Source organism: Onychomys torridus, chromosome 9, assembly GCF_903995425.1.
Source record: "Onychomys torridus chromosome 9, mOncTor1.1, whole genome shotgun sequence".
Lineage (NCBI taxonomy): Eukaryota > Metazoa > Chordata > Mammalia > Rodentia > Cricetidae > Onychomys > Onychomys torridus.
In genome coordinates this window covers 54,410,196-54,437,541 of record NC_050451.1, presented here as the reverse complement: position 1 = coordinate 54,437,541, position 27,346 = coordinate 54,410,196, and the positions used below count along the sequence as shown (strand labels likewise).

General features: G+C 44.7%; 1 protein-coding gene across 1 annotated transcript in view; it reads right to left on the bottom strand.

The window, feature by feature from the left end:
- Ccdc25 (coiled-coil domain containing 25) overlaps positions 1–27,153 on the bottom strand; it is a 32,710-nt gene extending 5,557 nt beyond the window's left edge. The window contains exons 1-8 of the mRNA XM_036199847.1: positions 26,997–27,153; positions 24,290–24,337; positions 19,842–19,881; positions 13,268–13,319; positions 8,658–8,733; positions 6,121–6,224; positions 5,749–5,951; positions 301–346 (exon numbers count right to left, since the gene is read on the bottom strand). Of these exons, the coding sequence (XP_036055740.1) occupies positions 301–346; positions 5,749–5,951; positions 6,121–6,224; positions 8,658–8,733; positions 13,268–13,319; positions 19,842–19,881; positions 24,290–24,337; positions 26,997–27,024 (597 nt within the window). The 5' untranslated portion in view covers positions 27,025–27,153. The remainder of the gene's footprint in view (positions 1–300; positions 347–5,748; positions 5,952–6,120; positions 6,225–8,657; positions 8,734–13,267; positions 13,320–19,841; positions 19,882–24,289; positions 24,338–26,996) is intronic.
- Positions 27,154–27,346: the final 193 nt, after the last annotated feature.

Here is a 27,346-nt window from a genome sequence, read left to right as displayed (position 1 = left end):
AATCCTGAGTCAAAATAAAGCTGCTTTCTTCGTCAGTTGATTATCTCAGGTATGGTGTTAGAGTAAGAGAGAGCTGACAGACAATGGTGTCATGCAATACTAACTACCTGGCCCATCAGAGCAGGTGAGGCGTCAGACTCTCCTTCTGTGAAGTGACTGTACCAAAGCAAACACCAGACCACAGGGCAGGCAAGCAGTGGCTGCCAGAATCTACCCTCAGTGTGCTAGATGCCCACCACGGCAAATAATCTACAACAAGTCAGTAACAGACTCTTTGTGCAGTAAGAAACGTGAACTTACTTGATTTGAGGACATATTTTCAACTTTCATTAGCGACGAGTAGCTCCTAGAAGGAAAGAAAATAGTCAAAGTAAGGCTATCATTCAATAAGCATTTCATGTGTGGCTACCACCCTAAATCCGCATCTCACAGATGGTTACCACCACCCTAAAACCCGCATCTCACAGATGGTTACCACCATCCTAAAACCCGCATCTCACAGATGGTTACCACCACCCTAAAACCCGCATCTCACAGATGGTTACCATCACCCTAAAACCCGCATCTCACAGATGGTTACCACCATCCTAAAACCCGCATCTCACAGATGGTTACCACCATCCTAAAACCCGCATCTCACAGATGGTTACCATGTTGGCAGAAGGCTCATGAAGCCAGCTGTTGAAACCAGATGGTCACCACCTACTCTGATGAAACAGCACACAAATGTACCCGTCTGAAGGCCACATTTCCTCGGACTCCCTTCTTTTAAGTCAACTGCCCCAACACCTTTTCAGATGCCTAAAAGGTATTTCCAGACTTTTGGTCCATATCCAACACAAAATCTACTCCCCTAAAAAAACAAACGCATTTCTTTCTCGAATTGCCTAGAATGGTATCACTATCATTTCCACTTCAAGCTGGAAACCCAGGAGTCATTCTTCAGTCATTCTTAGCTTTTCTTCTCAACCCAAGCTACCATCAAAACAGATACTGTCACATCACCGTGGATTTGCCTCTCACTGGTATACTCCTCTCTACTTCTAAGTCACCACCATAGTCCAAGCTGCATCATCTGTGGTTTGGACAACTGCCTATCGCTTCTTCTTTTTTTCTTTTTTTCTTTCTTTTTCCTTTTTTTTTTTTTGGTTTTTTGAGACAGGGTTTCTTTCCTGGAATTCACTCTGTAGCCCAGGCAGGCATCGAACTCACAGAGATCCACCCGCCTCTGCCTCTCGAGTGCTGGGATTAAAGGCGTGCACCACCACTGCCCAGCTTCACTTCTTAACCTCTATTTACACTGCCTGTGGCTCCTTCTATAACCAAACAGGCAAAGAGATCTTACTGAAACACAATCCACCAACTGGGCCATACCTGCAAAACCAACACTCAGGAGGCTATGGCAGGAGATTGCCACAGTGTGAGGTCAGCCTAGGGTACACAGGGAATTCCTGGTCATGCTGAGCTACACAGTGAGATGCTGTCTCAACAAAACTAACTCACTCACTCAAAAGCCTCATGATCTTTGCTTGAAACTTAAAAAAATTATTTCTTGTATGTGTGCATATGATGTGTAAGTGCAGCACACACATCAAGTCAGAGGACAGCTTTTCTTCCACCATGAATTTTGGGGATCAAACTCAACTTGTCATGTTTGGGGGACAAACACTTATCTGCAAAGGCAAACTTTTAAAGACATCATAATGCTCAGGAGGAAGACAAATCAGGCAAAATGGGCCTTCATGGACTGGCTCCATGCTCCTTGAACCTTCTTGATCCAATATTCCAAATACTTGGAACTTCGTTCCTGTTTCATCTTGCTGCCTCCCATATAAGGACCCTGAGCCTAGAGAATGGCTACCTAGCACACTCCTTAGTTCTGATGTCAGCTTCTAGAATTACTCTATGAGGGAAGCCAGTTTCATGTATTCATTCATGATACAATGACTGACTACACATGAAAATGACGTCTTGTAGTCTTGTACAAGGGGTCACAAGGCTCTGCAGGAGCTTACAATTAACAGGAAGAATCCCAGCACACAAAGCATCAGTCACAGTAGACAGCCGTAGGAGTTTGGGTGTGGTGGCACTTGTCTATGACCCCAGCCATATGGAGTCTAAGGCAGGGGGATCATGAATTTGAGACTAGCCTGGACAACTTGGTGAGACTGTGTCTCAAGATAATTTTTTTTTAAGGAATATAGCTCAGTGATAGAGTGCTCGCAAGCACAAAGCCCTGGGTTCAACCCCTAGTCCTCTTTTTTTAAAAAGGCAATGAGCAATAAAAAGGAGGTATAGCAGTCCCCTCTTAGAGACTGGTCACCCTGACCAAGCTTTGTGCTGCTGATGCCTTCCAAATGTGACTCCTGCCTACAAGCCCACTTCCCCACAAACTCCCCATGACACCTAGGAACTATGCTGAATCTTCTCACGTCACCAAACACACTTTTTCCTGTTTACTTGCTCCTGTAAGATCCTGACTCTGGCCTTGTGTCAGAGGCAACAGATTCAGAATTGCAGGTGGGTCTCAGTTTCCTCTCTACCACTTACTGTTACCCAGTTGCATGTGGCTCTCCTGCTGAAAAGCTCTGCCTGGAGACCAAGTTTATGTCTTTATACTGGTGACACATTGGCCTGTGACTTTCCACTGCACTTCCATCCTGAACTTCCGCCTCGGTTCTGTAACTTCAGAACTTATAGAGCCGCAAGTTCTAACTTGTGTCCCCCAATTTCAAACACCCCCAGCTCCTTTGTCATAACAGTCCAACTTCTGATATGCTACCTACCCAACTCCATTTTCCTGATCATTGCTTTTGTCTTTTGGTCTATATGGTAGTCTACACAATAGACTCAACTTCATGTTCATAAGTGTTTGATATAATTCAAAAAGTCAAAAAAACACAAGATTAAAATAGAGCAGGTAAAAGGCACAGAGTTGATCTATTGGTTAGAAGATTCAAAGAACTTAAAGAGATGCTAGCATGATAAGTGTATTCAAATAGATTATGGGGGTGGAGGGGTGTGAAATCCCAGGCTTCATCGGAGGCCAGCCTGGGCTGACTGTAAGACCCTGTGTCTCAAAGTTTCAAAAACAAACACACCAAATGTTGGAAGCATAAAGCCTGTTGCTGGAGATGTTACAAAATACAGTACCAAGTTTGTGGAACAAGCCCTGACTGACAGGCAATCATCTCACTGACACAGTGGCCTTGCCTCATGCTCCGCCTTCTGAAGCCTGTGATGGTCTCACTGACACAGTGGCCCTGCCTCATGCTCCGCCTTCTGAAGCCTGTGATGGACTGCCACTTGGACGGCTTGTCAGTACCAGGGACCACACCACTGAAGCTCACAGGATGGTTACAAATGCGTGAAAATGGAAGGGTTGGTTGACCTTCTGGAGCAGAGTTTACTCTGCAAGATGGAGAATTTTCCCCTCAGTTCCATGAATGGTTTTGATGGAGACACTTTGAAAACAAGCCTAGAAGACACTAAAACAGTTTTTGTTAATGGGATCTTTGTTTAAGTGCTTGCAACTTTTGAAACTAATAAAGCCATACTAACACCCCTAACTTTAATAGTATATAGCTTAATTCAAACCAAGAATGCATTTTAGGTAAATCCTAGCATCTCTCTATTACTCCACGTATTCTGAGTGAGTATTGTGTAAAGCAGCAGTGTAGTAGTGTGTGGATCTACGTATTCTGAATGAGTATCGTGTAAAGTAGCAGAACATAGTGGTGTGGATTTAACCATCAGACACACACACTTAGCTATAGTGCTCAGCAAGCTGCTTGCTGTTGTTCAGACTCCCAGAATATCTGGCTGCTCAGTGAGGACACGCAGGAAGCACTTTTAAGTACGGTGTTAGACAGATGGTAAATGTTAAAAGTGTCATCTTTCCTCCTTGGCAAAGATGAAAATGAAGTGATATTGTGCTTCGAACACTAAATATCCATGTCTCTAAACAAAACTGTTCAAGATGCAAAGGAAACAGAAAGTCATGTTTTCTTCAAGGCATATTTTTCCCTGCTCCAACTGAAAACAAGAATTAGCTGGAAATCCTGCTTGCCTGACTCACAAACATTGCCAGAGTGAGCTGCTTTTAAGAACCCACAGCAGGCTCTTATTTGCAGGCCATAGCAAGTATCCCAGTCTATGTACTGCTTGCTGCAGAGCAGAGCAGGATGACATTCCAGAGCCCCACCCCCCACCCCCCTTCTGAATGCTCAACCCTAACAGAAGCCAGTCTTTCGGTTTCAGCAGAACCTGGGCAGGAACATAAGCAGGTGCCTCACACCTGAACAGATATGATCACAGCAGCTGTGCTCTTGCCCAGTAGGCTTGCTAAGAACCCAGGCCAAGGCCAGATAGCTGGCTTTTATTTTGATGCCACCCCACACCTTTCTGGTGCACATACCACGAATGGCAAACATGGAACCCCAGGAGTTCCACGGCTACAAGTTATGAGGGCAACTTCCCATTACGGGAAACAAAAGGGGCCTCAGAGACAGCGTTTGCCTGATGTGCATGCCCAGCACTGCATTAAGGAGAGAAAAAAAAAACGAAAAGGAAAACAAGAGGGGGCTGGTTGTACTGGTGCATCCCAGTAATTCCAGCACTCAGGATGCAGATGCAGGTTTACCAGTTTGAAGCTAGCTATGGCAAAAAAAGCCAACATCTCACTCAAACAAACACAGGAGCAAGGGACCTATTCTCGTGCAGCGACACACTCAATGTGGCAGGTGAACGACGCTCCTGAAGCTCTCCCTCCCCTAGAATGTTCACGTCCAAAGCTCTAGAACAGTGGTTCTCAACCTGTGGGTCAAGACCTCCTGGGGGGGGGGGGTCACATATTAGACATCCTATTTACATCATGATTCCTAACAGTCACAAAATTACTATTGTGAAGTAGCAGTGAAATCATTTTATGGTTGGGGGTCGGCACAGCATGAGGAACTGTATTAAAGGGTCGCAGCATTAGGAGGGTTGAAAATACTGCACCAGAAGCACACCGCACAGGAACACACTGTGCAGATGTGACAGTTCTAAATGGCAGGGAGATTACTGGGATGATGTGATTATGTCTCATCTAGTCACATGGCTCCGTAAAGCAGGGAAGGCACAAGAAGGGCAACAAGGCACAGAAGGTGGGCAGCCTCTGGAAACGGGAGCCTCCTCGAGAGCCTCTAGAAAGGAACTGCCCTGCGATTTCCTGTTTTGATTAGTCAGAACTTCTTAGGTCTATATTGCCTCGAGGAGTTAAATTTGGGGCCATTTGTTATTGAAGCAACAGAAAACTGATACAGTCAGCTTTCTCATGCCCACCTTCACTAAGCTCTCAGAAGGCAAACTGTTTTAACTGCTGTTTAAAAGTGTAGGACCCTGAAGTGGGCCCATTAACTACCTGCAACCTTCACAAGGCGGAAAGCGCATTTGAAAGCAGCCCCTGAGTCGCTTAGCTTCACACCTTTGTCCACAGCTGCTCAACACCACACACTCCTTTTCCTTTCCTCTCCAAGAACAAACGGGATTCTGAGGAAAGCTCCCAATGGCATACAGTGAAGTAAAACCAGACCTTTCAATTCACTCCTCCCTCCCCACACCCAACACCTCTACAAAAGGGCAATTCACCCCATCAACAGAACCACCTTTCAACAGCACCAGGGCAGTATCCTTCCTGGAAAATGTGCGGGCAGAGCCTGTGGGACAACCTGCACAACCACCAGCAAGACCACAGCCCCATCGTACCGAAGTTCATCCATTTCCCTTTTCTTCTTCAGTTCTTCTTTCTCTCTCCTTTTCATTTCCTGAATCTGGGCTTTCTTCTCGTTCCTCTCTTCACGGTCTCGACCTTCTTTCTCTGCTGCTAGGTCAGGAAACTTCTCCGATTTGGTTTTTTCTAATCGGTTCAAGATTTCATTCACTTTCTTCTCCACTGTCACAATTTTGACCTTTGAGGGAGGGAGGCAAAGGGAAACGTACTTAGCCTTAATTATTTTTCTCTCACCTAGGAGGGGCAAGGCTTTGGCTTCCCAGGGCTTCGCCCAGCTTAACACCCTTAGGAACACCACACTCAGCTTGGAGTCAGGCTCCGACTCCTATGGTGGTATGAACACTTACATCCTTCTGCCTGTGAAAGCCTATCTGCCCCACATCCATGTCAGCTGTTTTCTTCAGGTTAGACCACGGCGTGTACACCACATTAACGTTGTTCATCTTGCAACCTGCCAAGAGAGACCGTCTTCAACAGGCAGGAAACATGAAACTGAGTGGTTCAGCCCTCACCCACAGCAAAACATCTTCCACCCAGACAAGGCTTGAGAAAAGCACACCTCCGATGTCCCAAAGCGCCAAAGGCAAGAGAGAAATCAAGCATTAAGCCAAAGTATTACAGTGGAAAAAGCAAGGGTCCATGACTAACATTAGGGACTTCCAAGAACGCCCTAAAATTGAACGCAAAATTATCAGGTGCATAGTTTTCAAGAGAAAAGGACTGCCTGAATTTCCTTAGACTCTTGAAGGAATCTTTGAGGTGGTAATGGCTAGCCAGTAAAACCCAGCCATAGCCTGGGATTTCAGAGAGCCAGCCTGGCAATACCTAAGCAGCTATGTGAGCTGAGAGGTGCCTATCACTCTCTGACCCCATCTGACATTGAGGAAACCACATTTAGGAAGGCTGGTTTGGTTATCAATGGAGCCTTTTTCCCCAAAACAAAACCTATGATTATGACCTAAAATGGGCCAGTTTAGCAGAAACCAGCGAGCTTAAGCCCCGTTCCGTGGTGTGGAGCAGGAAAGAACTTGGTAACTCTTGGTAACTACAGAGCTGCTGCTGTGTATGTCCTCTGCGGTCTCGCAATTCTCTTCAGTCCTCAGCAGCATCCTTGGTGCTAATCCAGAGTGAAACCTGGGCTCAGCGTCACACTGTGCTGGGTGAGCACTCACTGCGGATGGCTGAGGAAGGAAGGCTAATCACCATGTCACCATTCTTCCCCTATGTCTTCTCTAGAAAGAAAGAAACTGAGGCAAGAATGAGGAGTCCACAGCTCTGTGAACCACGGCTCACTTGCGAACCCGGGGCACAGGGAAGAACAAGGCTGTGTGGAAGAGGCTGGAACACAGAACAAACAGTTTGCTTGCTCCAATGTTTACCGAAGCAACTGAAGATCTAAGGCACTATTCTACTCAGAAAATAGAACATCCTCACTCATAACAACCTGCTGACTTGTGGAGTTGAAAAGCAGTGGCTCCAATGGGCAAATTTAGGCTTCTTTGTATCCACCCGTAGCTTGTTATCAAGGCTGCCTGAGTTGAGACTGAAGACACCAGTCTCATGAAAGAAGGCTGCCAAGTTCTCATCATATAATCATGGACCCCCCCAGTGCCTGTTACCCGCTGTGTTTGCTCTGGATCATCTTCCAACTTCATTTATAACCAGTTATCTCTCTCTATCCAGGCGAACATCCTACCCTAAAATCTCACCTGTTAGCTCCATCATTTAGACTAGTACCTCTCAACCCCCTTTGTAACTGCCAACCCCATCCTAGTTATCATCCTAGACCTTTCGTTTAGATTAAATCTTATCTAGTAGAATTAAGCAGGCACCAAGCCCAGTATTTTCACTACTGCCTAAAACACACAGGGTGATTATTCCCAACCCACAATGCACACTGGCTCACCCAGAGAGCTTCTGAAAGATAACGAACCCAAGGACCACCCAGACCAGCCATGTAAGATTTTGTGGGTTAAGGAGGACAACAGAGTCAAAGGACTAGAAACCTTCACAGCTTAAAGGAAGGATAAAGCATGGAGAGAAGGGAAAAAGAAAAGGCATGATCTAAAGACTCTAGCTATAAGCCTGGTATAGTCTCACACACACACACACACACACACACACACACACACACACACACACCTATACTTCCAATACCCAGGAAGCTGAAATAGGAAAATTGTGAGTGTGAGGCCAGCCTGGGCTACACAGTGAGTTCCACACTAGCTTGGGCTACACTGCAAGACCCTGTTTCAAAATATCCAAACAAGGGGCTGGAAAGATGGCTTAGTAGTTAGGAATACTGGATGCTCTTCCAGAGGACCTGGATTCAATTCCCAACACCCACATGGTAGCTCACAATTGTCTGTAACTCCAGTTCCAGGGAATCTGACATCTTTTTCTGGGCTACAAGAGCACCAGACCTTCACAAGGCAGAGAGACATACATGCAAACAGAACACTATACATACAAAATTATATTTAAAAAATTAAAAAAAGAAACCCGAAACAAGCCCCTCTCGTCTTAAAATCTGATGACAAACAATAACAGCAGATGCCAACGTTAACAACAAAGTCACAAGACACACCTCCTTAGCTCTCAACACTGCTGTGTTGCCGGAAGTCTGAGGCAGAGCTGGATGACTTCCTATCCGAGGAAAGGGAAAGAGTCACAAAGGCCAAGACTCAGAAAGGACAGTGAAACTCGGAGGAGCAAGAGAAGCACTTTTAGTTTCCTGACAAGCAGCAAAACTGCCCCTCCTCAGACTTATCTTCTGTTGTCCTCAGGCGTATGCCAAGACAGCAGCATGCCGGCTAAAATAGACTTCATTCCAGACACAGAAAAAGTGCATGCTGACTCAGAAAACACTTCTAGGAAAACTGACCTTGAATGCTATTGGCCTTCACAAGGTGGGCACAGTCCATCAGAACCTCCTTTGGAATGTCTTCTATCTTCTCTCCCTGCAACATAAACCAAACGATCCTCTTTTGTTACGGATGGTCACCGGAACACTCACAGCATCTGCTGCCTTACCTGCTGGCATGGGCTTACAGCAAGCAGGGGCTCTTCAGGTAGGTTACAGAACACTGAAGATGAAGTACAGTTACCATGCCCACCATAGGATGCTACCTGAACTAAGAGAAGGCACCAACACAGGCAACTATACCTAACACACTGAAAACATGCTGAAGATGTTAACTGCAGTTACGTCTTGGTAGTTCTTGTCCTCATTCCTTTCTGGAAAGCATGTGGGGAAATGGTGCTCATTCTGACATCTAGGCGTCTCCCTGGCTGAGGCCCCTACGCCTTCCTTTGAAAGAGACGTCTTGGAGTTCTGGATCCCAAATATCTCAGGCCATCTATCTGCCCCACAGGCAAACTCAGGGCGAGTTCTTGTGTCGGATCCCTACTATTTACCACTACAAGGGGAAAATGACAGGGGGGCCACTTTCTCCACCAAAATTGCTATCAGTCGAAGATCTGAGTAAGTAAAGTTATTTCCAAAGAACAGAGACATTCCAGGGGCAAGAGTGGGGAAATCAGTTTAGAGTCAGGTTCTATTAGGCATGGGGTTATGGAAACACCCGCCAGAGGACAAATGCTACAGAGAAATCAGTGCTGAAATGACTTTGACCTCACTCCTGGGTTTCAAACTTGCATAATTTTCAAGAGTGTGTGTGTGTGTGTGTGTGTGTGTGTGTGTGTGTGCGTGCGCGCGCGCTATCTGAGAGGTGAACCCAAAGCCTTCATTCTATATGCTAGGCAAGTACTCTACCACTAAATTACACTCCCAGCTATATTTAAAATATTAAAAAATATTTAAATGTACATGAGTTTCTTAAATAAGTAAATGTTGATAGATCTGAAGTTGTCACTACTTGAAGGGACATCGCACCCCAGGTATTTCTCAGACCATCTAAACAGAGGGCTCTGAGTTTATACCTCTATGGCATAGTGCTATCATCAAGAACAACGGTCATGACACAAAGCAACAACTCAGTGGCGCAGCAAAGCTGGTAAGAGGTGACAACACCACACTCAATCAATAAAGATGGTTAAAAACAATCCATCAGTAGCTGCTGCTTGTTGAGTGCCCCCATGTACTCCTCCAGCCTGGACCAAGGTTCTCTGTGTCCAGTAAATGGCAGAGCTGAGAGGTGACCCCAGGCTTCAAGGCAGCTCTAAAATCTGGCTACGGACCTTGGTGCTTAAGGAAGTTTTGTGGCACTCATAGATTCTTGGTCCTTGAGGTCTGGGCATGTCCCAGTACTTCTTCCCACCCAGCACCCTCCTGCTTCCTACTGTGCTGTTCCCTCTGTAAGATAAGCAGCCGGGGTGGCGGCGGTGGCAGCAGCAGCTATGGAAGAGCTCACTATGGTGGGCCTAAGAACTCAAGTGTAAGGCCACCATTTGGTTGGAGCCACTGACTAGTGAGTGAAAAAAAGCACCAATAGCTGTGGCTTTTCCGTGGGTTTCAAAACGGAAGAAGTCCAGTAGAGAACACTGCCGGGAATCCGGATCTTTACAGTTTAGATTGGATTCAAAACACAGTGAGGCCAGGAGTGGGGGCGCATGGACAAGGTGGACAGCTCGGACTGTGACACAGAGAAACCCTGTCTTGAGAAACAAAACCCAAAAACAAACCACAATGAAGGCATCCAGTGCTCAGTAGCTGTCGGATGCTATTCTGGAAAGCATTAAGGTATGTCAGCTCTTAACCTTCACAAAGACCCAAGAAGGGAAACAGTTGCTCCCTTCTGCACCGGAGGAAGTAGGCAATTATGTGCTGCAGAGCCAGGATTCCAGGATGCTCTATATAGCAAGTTCCAGACCAGCCACATACTGAGACCCTGACTTGAAAGAAAAGGTCAAAGCTAGATGTTGGTGTGCATGGCTGCCTACAGTCCCATCTACTCAGAAAGCTGAGGCAGGAAGTTCTTTTGAACCCAGAAGTCAAGATTAGCATGATCAACTCAGTGATACTCTGTCTCTACAAACAAATAAGCATTTCTCACCCGACCTCCAACAGGATTTTTCTATGTAGCCGACTGTCCTGGAACTCACTTTGTAGACCGGGCTGGCCTTGAACACACAGAGATCTACCTGCCTCTGCCTCTTAGGATTAGAGTGTTGGGATTAAAGACATACACCACCACGCCAGGCAATTTAAGCATTCTTAAAGAGGACTTATATTACTGAAAAGTTATACACAATCTAAATTCTGACAAGGTAGCTTTCCTATTAATATGTCACTGTTATCAGCTCACTGCAGCCAGTCAAAATAACAAACAAGAAAACTACAGACTAACTTGTTTACAGATCATGACTCTAAAAATAATGCAATACTATGGATGTAGACTGAGATAAAGAGTCTAACTATATCACAAATGTGTAGAAAGAATGGCAAAAGACGGCGTAAAAGTTGGACTTTCAATAACAATGTTTTAACTGGAAATCACAAGGCAGAAAATCCAAATCATTACATCTCTGTCCTTAGTTCCCACTTCCTCAAATGAGCTGCAGTCTCACAGCCTGGCAACTGTAGGAGGCTTCTGAAACATACAATAGCCCCAAGTTAATTCACATGCAAATGCTTCTGGTACCACCTCCCAAGTTCCCAGTGACTTCACTGCAGTCTCTGTTCTGAACACACATGCATGCCATCATACAACTTGAGAACAAGGAACGCTGCAGCTCAGGTTCGAGAAACTACTGAATGTTATAAACTATAGTCATGTATGCTTGTAATCCCAGCATTCAGAAAGAGGGTCCCAAGTTCAAGGCTAGCATGCTAGAGCTACAAAGTTCCTGACCAGCCAGGACTATATAACAAGGCTTTGTTAAAAAATTATTTTTGGCTGGGCAGTGGTGGCACATGCCTTTAATCCCAGTACTCAGGTAGAGGCAGGAGGATCTCTGTGAGTTTGAGGCCAGCCTGGTCTACAGAGGAAATTCCAGTACAGCCAAGGCTACACACAGAGAAACCCTGTCTCAAAAAAAAAAAAAAAAAATTAAAAATAAAAAAATAATTTTTTTGGTTTTTTTTGGCCAGGAGTGATGGCATATGCCTTTGAAGCCAGCCTGGGCTACATAATAGATTTGTTTCCAAATAAAAACAAAACCAAAATTAAAAAAAAATAATTAAAATTTCAATTAAAATAAATGAATAAGAGGTTGGTGCATGTCAGTGGAGTGCAGGGGTAAGCTGAAAGGGATCTCATCTCACTAGAGCTGAGTATAATAAGAGCAACAGAACACAGCATCGGCATATACACAGGGCCAAGGCATATAATACATACAAGTCCTTGCTAATGCAAACACAGTAGAAGGAAACGAGTCCCCCTCTGCATGAACCCCAATAATGAAATCGACCCTACTCAAAAAAGTAAAACTATGCCCTGCCCCTGCCTGAGTGGAAGCTAGACCCCAACTTGATTTGTAGTAACCAAGTCTGGAAAGGCAGTGCCATGGCGGAGAAAGCCGGCAGGCTCAGCCCTGCCCAGGCAGTTCAGGCTCATGGCACCAGTGTAAGTCATGTCAAGGCATGTACTGTCTGACATGATGAATGACAGGCCTCTCCCCTCTGTGCTTTTCTCCCCCTCCAGCCTGAAACCTCATCTAGTCATGAGAAAAGACAGACACATATAACTGGAGTGACATTCTGGAAGGTCACTAAGTGTATTGGCAAGGTCACAAAACACAAGGAAAAAACACTGTCCTGGAAATCAGGGCAGAGGGGGCAAGTGAATGCACTGTGGTACCTTACAATGGCTTCTGGAAGAGAAAAGGGACATGAATGGAGAACCTGCTCAAATAAAGTCCAGGATTTAGTTGAGAGTACTAAGTGGGGTCGGCCTGACGGTTTTGAGAATCTAACATGTGATATGAAAATATGCTAGCAACAGAGAAGCCATATAACCTCTGTAACTTTCTTCTAAGTCCAAAATACATCTAGTTTGTAAAAGGTAATTCATACAACAAGCACACACACCGTGCAGTTTAACTATGGAAAATACACGGGTAAAGGTAGGTTAGTCAAAAAAAAAAACAGTGGTGCTGTGTTATCAGGGCACATGGCATCTTTGCTCCTGTATCACCACCATGTGGTTTTAAAGCTGTCCAAAGACACCCTGGAAACTGGGAACCATTGCCCTCAGTCAGCCAGGTGGGCTGTGTGAACCCGAGAAAAAGAAGCCACTGGAAATATGCCAGCCCCAACTGAACTGAAAGGAAAGGAAGCAAAGAGGACAGACAGTATCCACTGGACTGGACTAGACAAGGCAGGGCTGCTACCTGGGAAATCGTTCAGAAGTTTCCATAACCATTTTCTAGGTAGGAGGAAGACATTTACTAATCTTTACGAGTTTGAATGTTTTTATAATTGAAGCAACTTAATCACACAAAAAGAATATATCATATATTCTTTTTGTGTGATTAATATATGGTGTTCCTCACCAAAGACAAAGTCAGGAATTCGTGTTTACATTCAGTTACCTTTTGTAATCGAAGGTATACATGAGCCGAAGAGAGTTTGTCCACGTGAAACCTGCAAGGAGGAAACAGCTTTTAGAAGAACAAGATAGCCATGTCCTCGGCCACTTGCATCCAAAGCATCCCATTCCAAGAACGTACTCCCTGGGACTTCTTAGAAAGCAGTCACCGTCTCCCAAGGGCGGCCAGCACCCTGAGGAGGCACGGTGAACTGGAGAGCTATGCAGCTGGCCTGGCTATGGGCCAAGGTGAGTCAGATCACAAATATGAAAACATCCCGGAAGGAGCTATCAGTGACCAAGGCCTCATGGGAGAACTGAGATTTGGCTGGCTCCTGTCTAAAGCACAGGCCGAGAAGAAAAGCAGGAAAAGCATTTCAGTAAGAAAGGATGGGAGAAGTCAGTGAAACTCCACTGCTGCCAACCTGGGAGCTTCACAGGACTGCAGTCTGGAGAAGAAGAGAATATGGTTTCTGACACCCCCAAGTTTCAAGTAATGGCAAAAGAATCAAATTCAGACTTAGAAAAGTCAGCTCACTAAGCAGGCTACATCATTAAATGGGTCAGACTGAAAATTCTTCCAAAACCTCACAAACTCCCCCCTCCCCCCCAATAACATCAACATGCATCCCTGGGCGAACATAGTCTATGTGACACACTGGCACTGTCCTAAATGCCCCACAGTAATTTTTTTTTCCCTTGAGGTAGGGCCTCACTACATAGCCCTGGCTGACCTGGTATTTGCTATGTAGACTGGACTAGCATTTTACTCACAGAGCTCCTCCTACCTCTGCCTCCCAAGGGCTGGGAATAAGGTGGGACATACCTCAACATCATCTTTAAAAAAAAAAAAAAAAATTATTATGTATACAGTATTCTGCCTGCATGTATCCCTTCAGGCCAGAAGAGGGCGCCAGATCTCATTACAGATGGTTGTGAGCCACCATGTGGTTGCTGGGAATTGAACTCAGGACCTCTGGAAAAGCAGCCAGTGCTCTTCACCTCTGAGCCATCTCTCCAGCCCGCCTCCACGACATCTTAAATTCACTTTTCTTTAGGGTTTGTACTGGCTAGTTTTATGTCAATGTCACACAAGCTAGAGCCACCAGAGGAGGGAGCCTCAACTGAGAGACTGTCTCCGTAAGACGGGGCTATAGACAAGCCTGTAGGACATTTTCTTCATTAGTGACTGATGTGGGAAGATACATGGGGCCTTCTGAACAGAGCCATATGTAAGTGGGAGCTTGAGTTACTTAGCCCATTGTGGGACTGGGCTACCCCTGGTCATTGTGGAGTTCTATAAGGAAGCAGGCTGAGCATCATGGGAAGCATGCCAGTAAGCAGCACTGTTGCATAGTCTCGGCATCAGCTCCTGGGTCCAGGTTCCTGCCCTGCGTGAGTTCCTGTCCTCACTGCTTTTGATGATGAATGTTATTTGGAACTGTGAGTGAAACAGACCCTTTCCTCCCCAAGTTCTTTATGGTCAGGGTGTTTTATCACAGCAATAGTAACCCTAATTAAGACAGGGTTGCTGTTGTTGTTCTTCTTTTTCTTTTCTTTTCTTTTTTTTTTTTTTTTTGTTTGTTTTTTTGAGACAGGGTTTCTCTGTGTAGGTTTGGTGCCTGTCCTGGATCTCACTCTGTGGACCAGGCTGGCCTCGAACTCACAGAGATCTACCTGGCTCTGCCTCCTGAGTGCTGGGATTAAAGGCATGCACCACCACCGCCCTGCAAGACAGGGTTCTTATCATCCATCCATTTAATGCAATCTTTCAAAGTTGATGTGACATTTTTCATGCTTATAATTCACCAAATGAATCTGACTCACTTTGCAGCATGCAGAGGTGGGCCTAGAATTGAAGCATTAAACCACAAACAACTACACTGTGAACTGACCTCAACCAACAAGGCCACCCGCCACTCTGACTTCTGCTTGTTTAGTGACAGCTCTTTATTAGTGACAGTCCTTCCTACACACAACTGACACCATGACTGTTAACTTTAGTTGGTACTGTTCCTAACGAGGTTTATGGAAGCCTATGGAAGCTGAGCATAGTGGCAAAGGCCTATAATCCCAGCAGGCAGGAGGATCATGAGTTCAGAGTCAGTCTGGACTACTTAGTAAAACCTTGTCTCAATAACAAAAAAAACAAGGGTTGGGGATTCAGCTCAGTGGTAGAGCGCTTGCCTAGCAAGTGCAAGGCCCTGGGTTCGATCCTCAGCTCAAAAGAAAGAAAGAAAGAAAACCCTACAGAGGCATCATTGTACCAATTACAGACTTCCCCGGGCACTTCCTTGTTATTGACATCTAGTCTAGGTGTTAAAGGGTCATACGTTCACTCGGTACAGGACATAGACAAGTGTGACTCAGTATGAAGGCTAAGATTATGCTGTTCCTAAGGCCCTCAAAGAAGCTAAATATCTTGCTATTTGTTCTGGATACAGAACAATATTCAGACTTTGGACAAATGATCTATGTTGCTTCTTATTCTTAGTCATTACTGATAGCCAGAAATGGATATTACATCATATTTGATTCATGTTTTTCCAAACTGTTCATTTACTCATTTGCATTCCCATGCAAAATTCATACTAATTATCACCTTTAGCTGGGCATTTTTCTGCCCAGAAAAATCTGTATCTTTTATAAATCTAGAAATTTTATATATCTCATTCTCCTTTCAGAATCTTAAGAAAAATACCATGCTGTGAACTGACCTCAACTGAGAAGGAACATCTGCCATGATTCTGACTTCTGCTTATTCAGTGATAGCTCTTTATTAGTAACAGCCCTTCTTACTAGCAATAGCAACTATATTAGATTCTGCTTTTTCTCCAAGGTCTCCTAAATGGAATACTGTCAGTAGAAATACCAAAAGGATTTAATATTGCTAAGGAGTTCGTACCTAGGTTGTCAAAGCACACATAGGAGTATCATGGCTAGAATGGCCACCACAAGCTCATATATTTGAATGCTTAGTCACCAGGGAATGGAACTCTTTGAAAAGATTGGGAAGTGTGGCCAGTATGTCACTGGGGGTGGGCTTTGAGGTTTCAAAAGCTCATGCCAGGCCCAGTGATTTTCTCTCTCTCCTCTCTCCTCTCTCCTCTCTCCTCTCTCTCTCCTCTCTCCTCTCTCTCTCTCTCTCTCTCTCTCTCTCTCTCTCTCTCTCTCTCTCTCTCTCTCTCTCCTCTCCCTCTCTGCAGATCAGGATGTAGCTCTCAGCTACTGCTTCAGTACCATATGTGCCACCATGCTCTCCACCATGATGATAATGGACTTAGTCTCTGAAACTGTAAGGCCCCAACTAAATGCTTTTTAAAGAGTTGCTGTGGTCACGGTGTCTCTTCACAGCTAGCACATACCAACTTCAGGTTTACATATACCAGTACAGTGCTACAAAGGAAATACAGGGTTTGAAATCCCCAACCCTAAAACAATTCAGAGCAAACTTCCTGTGTTTGCTAAGTCTTCCAATGTTCCTAAAAGTGCTCACTTAAACTATGCTCACTCTTCGCTTCCTGTCCTTGTTATAATCCCATCCCTGCTCATCTTGACACCCTTCACTAACTCAGAGACTGGACTTTTCAATAGAAAAACAATTACTTGACGGCGCAGAGACATGGGAATGGTTCAGTCCCTTAAAGTGAGGTCTGTGAAAATACTACTCATTAGGCAGTCTGGAGGTAGCAAAGACATATCATTTCTTTTTTCCTCACTTAAAAACTAATTGATGCCGGGTGGTGGTGGTGCACACCTTTGATCCCAGCACTCAGGAGGCAGAGCCAGGTAGATCTCTGTGAGTTCGAGGCCAGCCTGGTCTACAAAGCGAAATCCAGGACAGACACCAAAACAACACAGAGAAACCCTGTCTCAAACAAACAAACACACTAATTTACTTCTAATCTCATTTAATTCCTAGAAGAGTCTTTGCTTAAAGGAACCTCAGGAGGTTTACCAGGATAGACTCAGATGCTGCCACAGGTAAATCCCCCAAGGCAGCAGCAGGGAATGCCAGGTTAAAACCGGAACACAGAAGAGCTCAGGGTCACTCTTCTGTCCAGGTAAGTCCCTAGAGGATTGTCAGAGCTGGCAGCACATGCCCTGGAACAGGCCCTGAGGTTTATGGCCACTCCAGCTCTCCTGAGTTCTCAAGTAACTTCTGAAAATAAGTCATTCATCTCTAGACTACTAAAGATGCCGAAAGGGATCTCCAGGTACCTGTAGATAGAAGCCTGGTGAGTCTCAATCTTAAAAAAGAAAGAACTGAAAATAAAAACTCAAGCCACAATGTACTAGTGTCGGCTTTAAATTAGAAATTTGTTTTCTATATGTCTAATTTAAAAAAGTTTAAAAGTTATGGCAAACTGACTTTCAAGGTGTATCTTACTATGTAACTTTTCCCATATAGGCAGCGATCCTCAAATCTGTAGGCTAATGTGGAGCATAGGTGGACACGGTAGGTAAAGTTCTAGCACTCGGACAAGCAAGACAAGAAACTTGTGTGTTTGCAAAGGCAGCCTAGGTTACACAGTGAGTTCCAGGAAAGCCTGGAATAGTCAAACTCTAGCTGGAAAACTAAAGAGGAAAGAGGACAGCAGCAAACTACCTAACAGGTACAGACATGGCATCAGAGTCTGGCATCTACAGGAATTACTTCAGCTGGGAACGACAGACACTCAAGGAAGACAACAGGACCCAGTCACAGTGAGGAAATGTGAGGCAAGTGAGTCAAGTGGGACGTCAACAGATGTATCGAACTCTTGATATGTGCCAGCGCTGATGACCTCGATGGTTCACAAAGCAGGTGAACAGTTGTCCTACTGAAGACACAGGGCCTTCTGAAGGAAGGCCAGGGATTCCAGAAATTCTGAGAAATACAACCTGCCCACCACTGAGTGAAGGGACCCTAAACAGTATCTAACCTGATGGTACATTTGAGTTCAGAAGCTAAGACATTGTGCTGGAATAGTTTTTGGTTTTTTAAGCATTTAAAATTCCTTTGCTATCTCCTGGTTCTCAGTGTAGACTTTGGAATGATAGAATATGCCCACTGGGGCCATGAACTAGAGCCCCTCATAACTAAGTAGGGAAAAGTCCAAGAGGCCCTTTGGGGAACCCCTGCAGATACACGAGGGCTTCCGAGCAGAGCTGCAGGTAATGGGGAGCAAGTGGAGCTTGAGTTACTCTCTGCACAGTACTTCCCTGGTAAGTGCTCAATGCCGCACACCTCACTGAAAACTGAACCAGCTCTTCTGAAAAGCAGCCATCTAACCTCATAGCACTCTACGGAAATAAGGGGGAGTTCTCCAGCCCACAGCTGGAGAAAAGAGATCTGTAGAGCTGCAGCAATGGGCCTGGTAGGGAAGTGGGAGAGGGAGCAGACCAGGGGCAGTGAACTGAAGCCAGAAGAATGGTGCCCTAAGGAAACGGAGAATCAGTGATTTGGAAGCTGAGCTGGGCCTATGAGATCCCAGGCTAGGCCTGTAATAACCACTGCAGACCTGTTCTGTTCCTCAACTATAAAATGGGCATGACAGCAATACTTCAGAGGTTGTTGAAAAATTAAATGTATTGACACTTGACAAAATCTGGCAGAGTTAAGTGCTTGAAAAATGTGCACTATTGTCATCACACCCAAGTGTTGTGGGATATTATTTTAAGATGTGTTACATTCATTTATGCGGTGGAATATTTGTGCAATGATGCAAAGATGTGTTGCATTCTTTTATGTTGCATTTGTTTAACTCTGTGAAACTGTGTTACTTTACCTGCTTAAAACTCCTGATGGTCTAATAATGAGCTGACTGGTCAATAGCTAGGCAGGAGAGAGATAGGTGGGGCTGCCAGACAGTGAGAATAAAAAGAACAAGGAAGAGGGAGGAATGAGAAAAGAAGGAAAGGATGACACCAGGGGCCAGTCACCCAGCCATATAACAAGAAAGAGAGAGAGAGAGAGAGAGAGAGAGAGAAAGGAAAAAAGGAAAGAAAGAAAAAGAAAGAAAGAAAGAAAGAAAGAAAGAAAGAAAGAAAGAAAGAAAGAAATAGAGAAAGGTAAAAGTCTGGAGGCAAAAGGTAGATGGATAATTTAAGAAAAGCTGGCTAGAAACAAGCCAAGCTAAGGCCAACCATTCATAAGTAAGAATAAGTCTCTGGTATTTATTTGGGAGCTGGGTAGTGGGCCCCCAAAGACCAAAGAATAAAAAACAAAAAAACAAAACAAAACAAAAAAATATACCCAAGTAAACAAGACCTGAGAACTTACCTCCAGGGAGAATGATACTCCACTCAAATGGTAAGACTAGGTTCCAGGAGAGAGAATATGATGGTCAGAATAAGCAGTGGAAAATGAACATGGAAAAAGAAAGTGGCTAAGAAGGTGTGTTAGGAGCCCGCACATTTCTCTTGGGTCACAGGGGTGGAACACTGAAGGGAACAGCAGCCATTTACTCATGAACACCATAAACAAAAACACCACATCGGAGGTGTAATTGTAATTAAAGGAGGCAGGTAGATGGTCAAGTTTAAACATCTAAAGTAGAATAAAACATGAAGTAGAATAAAAAATGGCTACTTACCAAATATCTTCAGGCCAGCCATACTTTATCAGATCTTCATCTACAGTAAGATACAAGAAGAGGGAAAAAGAAATTAAGAAAAACTGTTAAGTGGAAATATACCAGGATTTTTATGTTGGGAAGGGAAAGACATACCACCCTCCTTCACTTTTTCCTCTTCCTTAATAGAGACAACAGAGGTGGGGACTTGGGAGCTTGAAAAGAAAGAATGACAGCTTTTACAGTCAGACAATATACACCGCATGGCTTTTGCCACACTTCTAATTCAAAGCCCAGTGAAACAAATACCGGAAAAAAGCCTCGGCAGCTGGGAAGTAGGTGATTCTGACTGCCTAACTATATTGCTTAAATGTTAATATGATTTTGTTCAAACTTTAACATAATAATAAATAATAATAACAATGATGACTGTCTGGGGCTGGAGCTGAGTGGCTGCGTTGCTGGCTTAGTGTTCATGAAGCCCTGGGTTTGGTCCCCAGCACCACAAAAGCCAAGTGTGATTCACACAACCTGTAATCCCAGCAATTGAGAGGCAGAGACAAGAGCATCAAGGTCCAGGTCATCTCTGACCAGCCTGGAACATGTCTCAAAAGAGCAAACAAACACACATAGGAAAAACCTCAAAAACTCGGCAGGGTATATATAGCTGCACACACGTGGGAAGCTGAGACAGGAGGGTGGTAAATTTGAGGACCGCCTGGAATAAAAAGTTAGATCAGGCCAGCTTAGTGAGACGTAAGACCCTGTCTTAGAACAGTGGCAATGAAAGAAAACAAACCTTCAACTGTATATGTACGGATATCATGAGCAAAATGTGTATTGAAAGAAAGTAAAAATCCTATCTGGAAACGAACTAGCAGGAAAAGGAGGTGAGAGAGTGAAAAGGAATTGTTCTGGAAGGTAGGGAGTGGTGTGGGATATTTATACCGTGTAAAGATTGTTTACTGTGATTGGTTTAATAAAGAGTTGAACGGCCAATGGGGAGGCAGGAAGTATAGGTGGGACTTCTGGGCAGAGAGAGAAAGTAAGAGGAGATAATCAAGGTAGAGGAGACGCCAATGAGACATGGAGTTGGACATACAGAATGGAAGAAAGGTAAAAAGCCACTAATAGAAATGGGTTAATTTAAGTTATAAGAGCTAGTTAGAAACAAGCCTAAGCTATAGGCTGGGCTTTCATAGTTAATAAGTCTCCATGTCATTATTAGGGAGCTGGCTGGCAGGACAGAGAAAAACACATTACAAGGAAGAGTTTTGGGAGGATGGGGAGGAATGAGCTACTAGAGGTAAGGAACTGATTTTTTTTTTATTACTATAAGATTTATATTAGTATCGATACTTTAAATTGTACATGTGGCAGGTAAGCATCAATTAAGAACTTTAAGGAAAACATGATTCCTAGTGAAGATTTTAGACGTACCTAAAAAAGGAGTGCCTACTACTGGCTTAGATATATACAACTTGGGAGAGGGCACTCTTGGCAACAGTAGACACCAGGAGTTTTCTGACAGACATCAGAAATTTACATGGGCAAACAATGAAAAAATAAAGGAAAATATTAGGAGTAAAACATTTCTCTTAAGTGTGCTATGTATGACTGAGGCCACCTGCTGGCTATGAGGAGAAAATACCTATCTTAAAAATTCCATTCCTGCTCTATCCAGTGCTTATTTAGAAACTGCAGGGCTCCTAGAAATAAGTGGGAGGTACTATGAATATCCCCAAAAGGAGGCTTTAAATGCAGCTCCCTTTCTTATTAGGGGAACTCAGAAGGGGGGACACCTCTACACGACTTCAAAGTTTCCTGATGAGCAAATGTTCTATACATACACAATGACACAAAACACCAGAGGACTCTAGACATCCAGATTCACGGCTGTGGAATCTAGGTGTGTGTCTCTAGGCATAAATTCTACTACACATACGAGACTTCTCAGCTCAGAGCCTCAAGACCACATTCACCATCCCTTCTACAGCAGGTGTTAGTGATAACTGCATTTTGCCCACAGTTTAAAACATGCCCTATATTGCAGAGCAGTTTTAGGTTCACAACAAAATACACATGCTTCTTTTTGTGTGTGTATACCTGAATGGAGCAAAAGCCCTAGCAAACCTTCCTCACACAGGCTGGAATGAGGCCCCACACGCATAAGCCCTCAGTGAAGAGTATGCAACCACAGAAGGAGGAGAGAGACACATGGGACTGCCTTGCCCCCTTGTCCCCTGGTTACATAGTGCAAAACCTGCATCACTCATGTAGCAGCCTGGCTCTGAGTGCTTCCCAGAGGCCACAGTCTCAGGCTCCACCACTGATGTAGTAGAAAGAAAATCGTATTTGGTAGTAGATCTGTTTTCATGTCCACTCTAAGTAACTATGGTTCTTGGCTTAACTGTTTAGTGTAGAACAAGGAAATAGCATCCTTTCCTTCATGATACCAGAAGGATGCTAGGGGATAAGTGAAATGATCAAGAATATTATGGGCTATAAGGAGAAACCTAAAACTCAACTATTAATGTAGTATGGATGACTTCACCATTAGGTCACACCTTAGTCATTGCCATAAATTCATTACAATGAAAAAATTGCTTCAAAATGTGAGTTATTTTATTTTGCTGTTGTCTGTTGTTTCTCTCTTCATAATGATACAGTTTTAATCTTACCAGTTCTGCTTTAGAGCAACTGTTTTTTCGGTCTTGTTTATTTCATTACTGTCAAATATGTCTGACTCAAGAATGGTTATGAGTGCCTCTTTTAACACATATAAACTGTCAACTTCTAATGACTGTCAGTGTCAAAGTGCACCTAGACTAGACACTTTGACAGTTCTGGGAAGAAACAGGAAAAACAGACAAGGACTAGCAAAAGCTTAAACACAGCTAAGTGTGACCAGCCAGCTCTCAAGACTTACGGAGGTAGCGGCACCAACTCCAGGGACAGGGTTCCCCACAAAGCAAAGTGGGGAGTGCTATCTGGGAGCTTAAGAAGCTCCAGGATTCTATCTACCAGCTAACCAGTGCTCACATGGGTTAGGCACTCCCCATAAGTCCTTTCCCCTAACCTTGACAATTGTGCGTGGTAGCTACAGCCCATGAGCTTCTCATACCTAAGAAGTCTGAGGTCCAAAGACACTGCAGAACCACAGCCTGTTTGCTAAGGAGCTGATGTGCTGACATATTGTGTACCCTAATAAAATTTGCCTGAAGACCAGAGGACAGAACAAGCCACTAGATTAAACAGGCAGCGGTGGCACACACCTTTAATCCCAGCACTTGAGATCTCACACCTTTAATCCCAGTATTTGGGAAGCACACAGAGACATTAATCCCAGCACTTGGAAGGAAGTGATGGCTGAGTGGAGAAAGATATATAAGGTGTGAGGAGACAGGAACTAAAGGCTTTTCAGCTGGAGAGCTTCAGAGACATTCAGTCATAGGATTCGTGGAGTTGGTGAGGCGAGAGGTGGCTGTGGCTTGTTCCTTTGTCTCTCTGATCTTTCAGCATTTACCCCAATATCTGGCTCTGGGATTTCTTATTAAAAGACTGATTTAAGATTCGAGCAACAAGCTGATGCTGATGCGACTGCACAGCTGCTTCTCTAAACCCTCATCCTACCCCAGGAGAAGGGCAGCTGTGTTTTCTGATCTCAATGAATGACACTTTCTCTCCAGCTCCTCTGAGGTCCTGCCTTTCTCGTCTTCACACTGCGAGGATCAGTGCTGCAAACTCCCCCGTGCTCTCTCGACCAGCAAGGTCAACTTGAGCTAGCCACAGTGGTTCACATGTGTAAGCTCAGCACTCCAGAGGATGAGGCAGGAGGATTGCTATGAGTTCGAAGCCAGCCTGAACTATAGAGTGCAATTTTGTCTCAAAGGGTCTGGCATGCAGCTTAGTTGCAGTATTTGCAGTCAGCCTTCACGAGGCCCCCAGTTCCACCATCCCCTATCACACTAGGATTATAGTCATACAAGGCACATAAACTACAACTAAGCTACATACCAGACCCAGTTGAACAAGACAAACAGAGGAGAGGCAGAAAGACAAACCTCAGAGATGTAGAGGCTACCAGTGGCTGGAGAGCTATGGGAGAGGCTGGCCAACAGGTAATAATCAGATAGGAACATGTATGGTATTCTCTGGTAGAGCAAACACAATTACCAAAGGCTATGCCAAAGTAGCTAGAAGACAGGATTTTTGAATACTCTTTATCATTCCTTTTCAGTTAATGTTTGAAAAGACAGATATGCTATGGACTCTGATCAGATCGCCTCACAATGTATGTATGTATCAAAACACTGTATTCAAAAATACAGACAAGTGTTGTTTGTCAAGTATAATTTTCAAAAGGAATTAAAAAAATTAATAACAAAAATCATAAACCCAACAAACAGGGCACAGGAACAGCACCTACCTGTTTGAAATTTCAAAATCAAATGCTTTTGTCAACTTACTTTCATATTTATCCTTCCCCATGTAGATAGTGTAAGTAGATGAGTTAACTGAAACAAACCAAAAACAAAAAGACAACTAGTTAACTTCACCAAAGAAACTGTTTCATGGCAAACCCAAGTATTAAAGCCTCTTATTAGGAGGTATGAACCACAGCCCTAGGTCAAACCTGGCTTACCCGCCTGCTCTTGCATCCTTTGATTTAAGAGTAAGTTTTATACTTTTAAGTGACTGATAACAGCAGAAGATCAAACCATAAACAATGCATTATAGTCTTACTGAGCTCAAAATACTATCTTGTCTCCAAACAAGACATTTGCCAATCCTTACCGCTAAGTGGTTGCTTTCCTCCTTTTCAAGAAAATAACTTTTTATTTTACTTCACTTCAGGGATAAAGTTTAATGGCAACTTACAGCTCAGTTCTACACCTTTGTCTTTTTCAGTGATAAGCAACCACCACGCCCCCACAAACAAAAATCTCTACTGCAAATATTTAAAAATAGATTCCTGCACTCAGGAGGCAAAGGCAGGTGAATCTCTGAGTTTGAGGCCAGCCTAGTCTACAGAGTGAGCTTCAGGACAGCCAAGGCTACACAGAGAAACCTTCTCTCAAAAAACAAAAACAAAATTCCTCAACTTAGCTTGCTTTTATTTTGTGTAACCCCATCTATCTGGCATTACTTATCTTTCAGTCTGCTATGCTAGTGGAAGCCCTGTTCTCTTCAGGGGACCCACAGCCCTCAAACCTCTTCAAACACTGGCTCAATCCACTCATTCTATTAACCCCCTCCAACTACTTCAGACAAACTGAATCCAAATCTTACGGCGAGGTAATGAACCTTTTTTTTTTTTTTTTTTGTAAGCTTCTCTTAATCGTGATTCTAAAGTCAAGATCAAGACATTGAAAAGACTAGGTGCTGAGTCACCAAGCATGTCCTACCAAAACTTGTTTGATCCTAAGTGGATCTAAATTTGTGACTTGTTCTCTAGTCTACAAGCACAATGCCTGGTAGACAGGAACAGGGCTGGCTGGAGAGTCTGTGCCATTGAGAAGAACTGGGTTGTGATGGTGTAGTATGCCTATAATCCCAGCTTTTGAGAAGGAGAAGAGTCAAGAGTTCGAGCCATCCTTGGCTACATAGGCCAGCTCAAAGGCAACCTGGTCTGTCTGAGAGACTCTGACTCAAAAAAACAAAACCAAACAAAAGTTATGAGGCCATACATTTTAAATGATAGTCAGGAGGCCTGGGAGTTTCTGCCCCCACCTCCTGAATTATGGGACTCCAGGTGTGTACTACACACTCGGGTTTACATGGTACTTCTCCAGGTACAAACCCAGGACTTCAAGAATGCTAGACAAACACTAACTCAAACAACTGTCTGTAACTCCAGTTTCAGGGATCCATCACCCTCTTCTAACCTGAATAGGCACTAGGCACCCAAGTGGTGTGTAGATGTGCACATGGGCCAAACACCTACAAGCATAGAATCTTTAGAAATAGCATGATTATGGATAACAACAAAACCTCACACTGAGGGACACTTCACAAAATAATGCTCCAATTAAAAGTATCATGAAAGGTTAAGTAGCTCATGTCTTTAATCCCAGCATTGGGGAGGCAGAACAGAAGGTGGCAGAGCTCTGGGAATTCAAAACCAGCATGATCTACACAGTGAGTTCCAGGCCAGCAAGAGCTATATAATCGGATCCCGTTTCAAAAACAAACAAATAAAAAAAAATTATCAAGGCTGGGCGGTGGTGGTGCACGCCTTTAATCCCAGCACTCGGGAGGCAGAGGCAGGCGGATCTCTGTGAGTTCGAGACCAGCCTGGTCTACAGAGTGAGTTCCAGGATAGCCAGGACTGTTTCACAGAGAAATCCTGTCTTGAAAAACAAAACAAAACAAAACAAAACAAAACAAAACAAAAAAGAAACACACAGAACATCACTTCAGATTGGGGGACCTAGAAAGGAATGCCAACATGAGGGAGCCTTGAGGCAGGAGGGTCCCTGTTTGAAGCCAGCCTGAACCACTCACTCACTGTCTTGGAAAAGTCAGAGCTATTTTTAACCGGGTGAGTTATTTAGCGATTGATTTGGAGCAATATGAGCAAAGACGAGATTGACACAGCATTTCCTGGGAACCAAACACCACTTTCTGGCCTTGTAAAAACAGCTCAGTAGTATTACCGTATGTCACCTGGACATCAGCTCTGCCCGGTGACGGGTTGTACTGACATTCTAGTCCTATTGCTTTCCATGGCACCCCTGCCCCTCCCTTCTTAGAAGGGCAAGGTACTCTTCCTGTAGGAGACAGCTGTTGGCATCTGTCTCATTGGTCAACGTCGATCCACCAGGGTCCTGCCAGAATGCTTGGGCAAAGGCTTGAGACGAGGGAGGGTGTGCAGGAACACACACACTGCCCGAGCCCAGGAAGCCTTGGCGGGTCTGTCAGGTTGGGGATGAGAATGATTCCCGGGAGTACGGAAAGAGGGGGCGCATTCCCACGGCTCCCACCAGGCCCTGACCAAGGGACCACCAGGCACCCGAGGGGACGGCCGCGCAGCGACCCAGAAGGCAGCAGCAGGAGAGGCGCCCGCGGGAGGATGCGCTTCAGGACCAGGTCCAAGCCCAGCGGCGGCTGGGGCATGCCGGCTTTGGAGGCAGCAGCGGGCAGCAGGACCCCGGGGTGTCCGGCGTCACTCACCACTGCTGCTGGTGAAGTAGAACACCATGATCCTGCTAGAAGAGTGGTTAACTCGTGCTCAAATCGCGAAGCTCCAGACACCACGGGCGCAAGGGTGAGCCGGCTTCCAGGCTCTCCTCCGGACACTTCCGGCGGACGTGCGGTCGCGTCACAATGCCGTCCTGTCGGCGCCATCTTTGGTCCTGGCGAAGGGAAGGGTGTTGGCGGGAGGGCGGGTGTCCCAGTGACTGAGGAGTGCGCCCTAGCGGCCGGTGGAAGGAAATGAGCGGGAAACTGCATCTTATTTGAAGCCGGAAAGGAAAAATTGCTTTTTATCTGTCTTTCCCCTCAACCCAGCATGGGCTCCATGC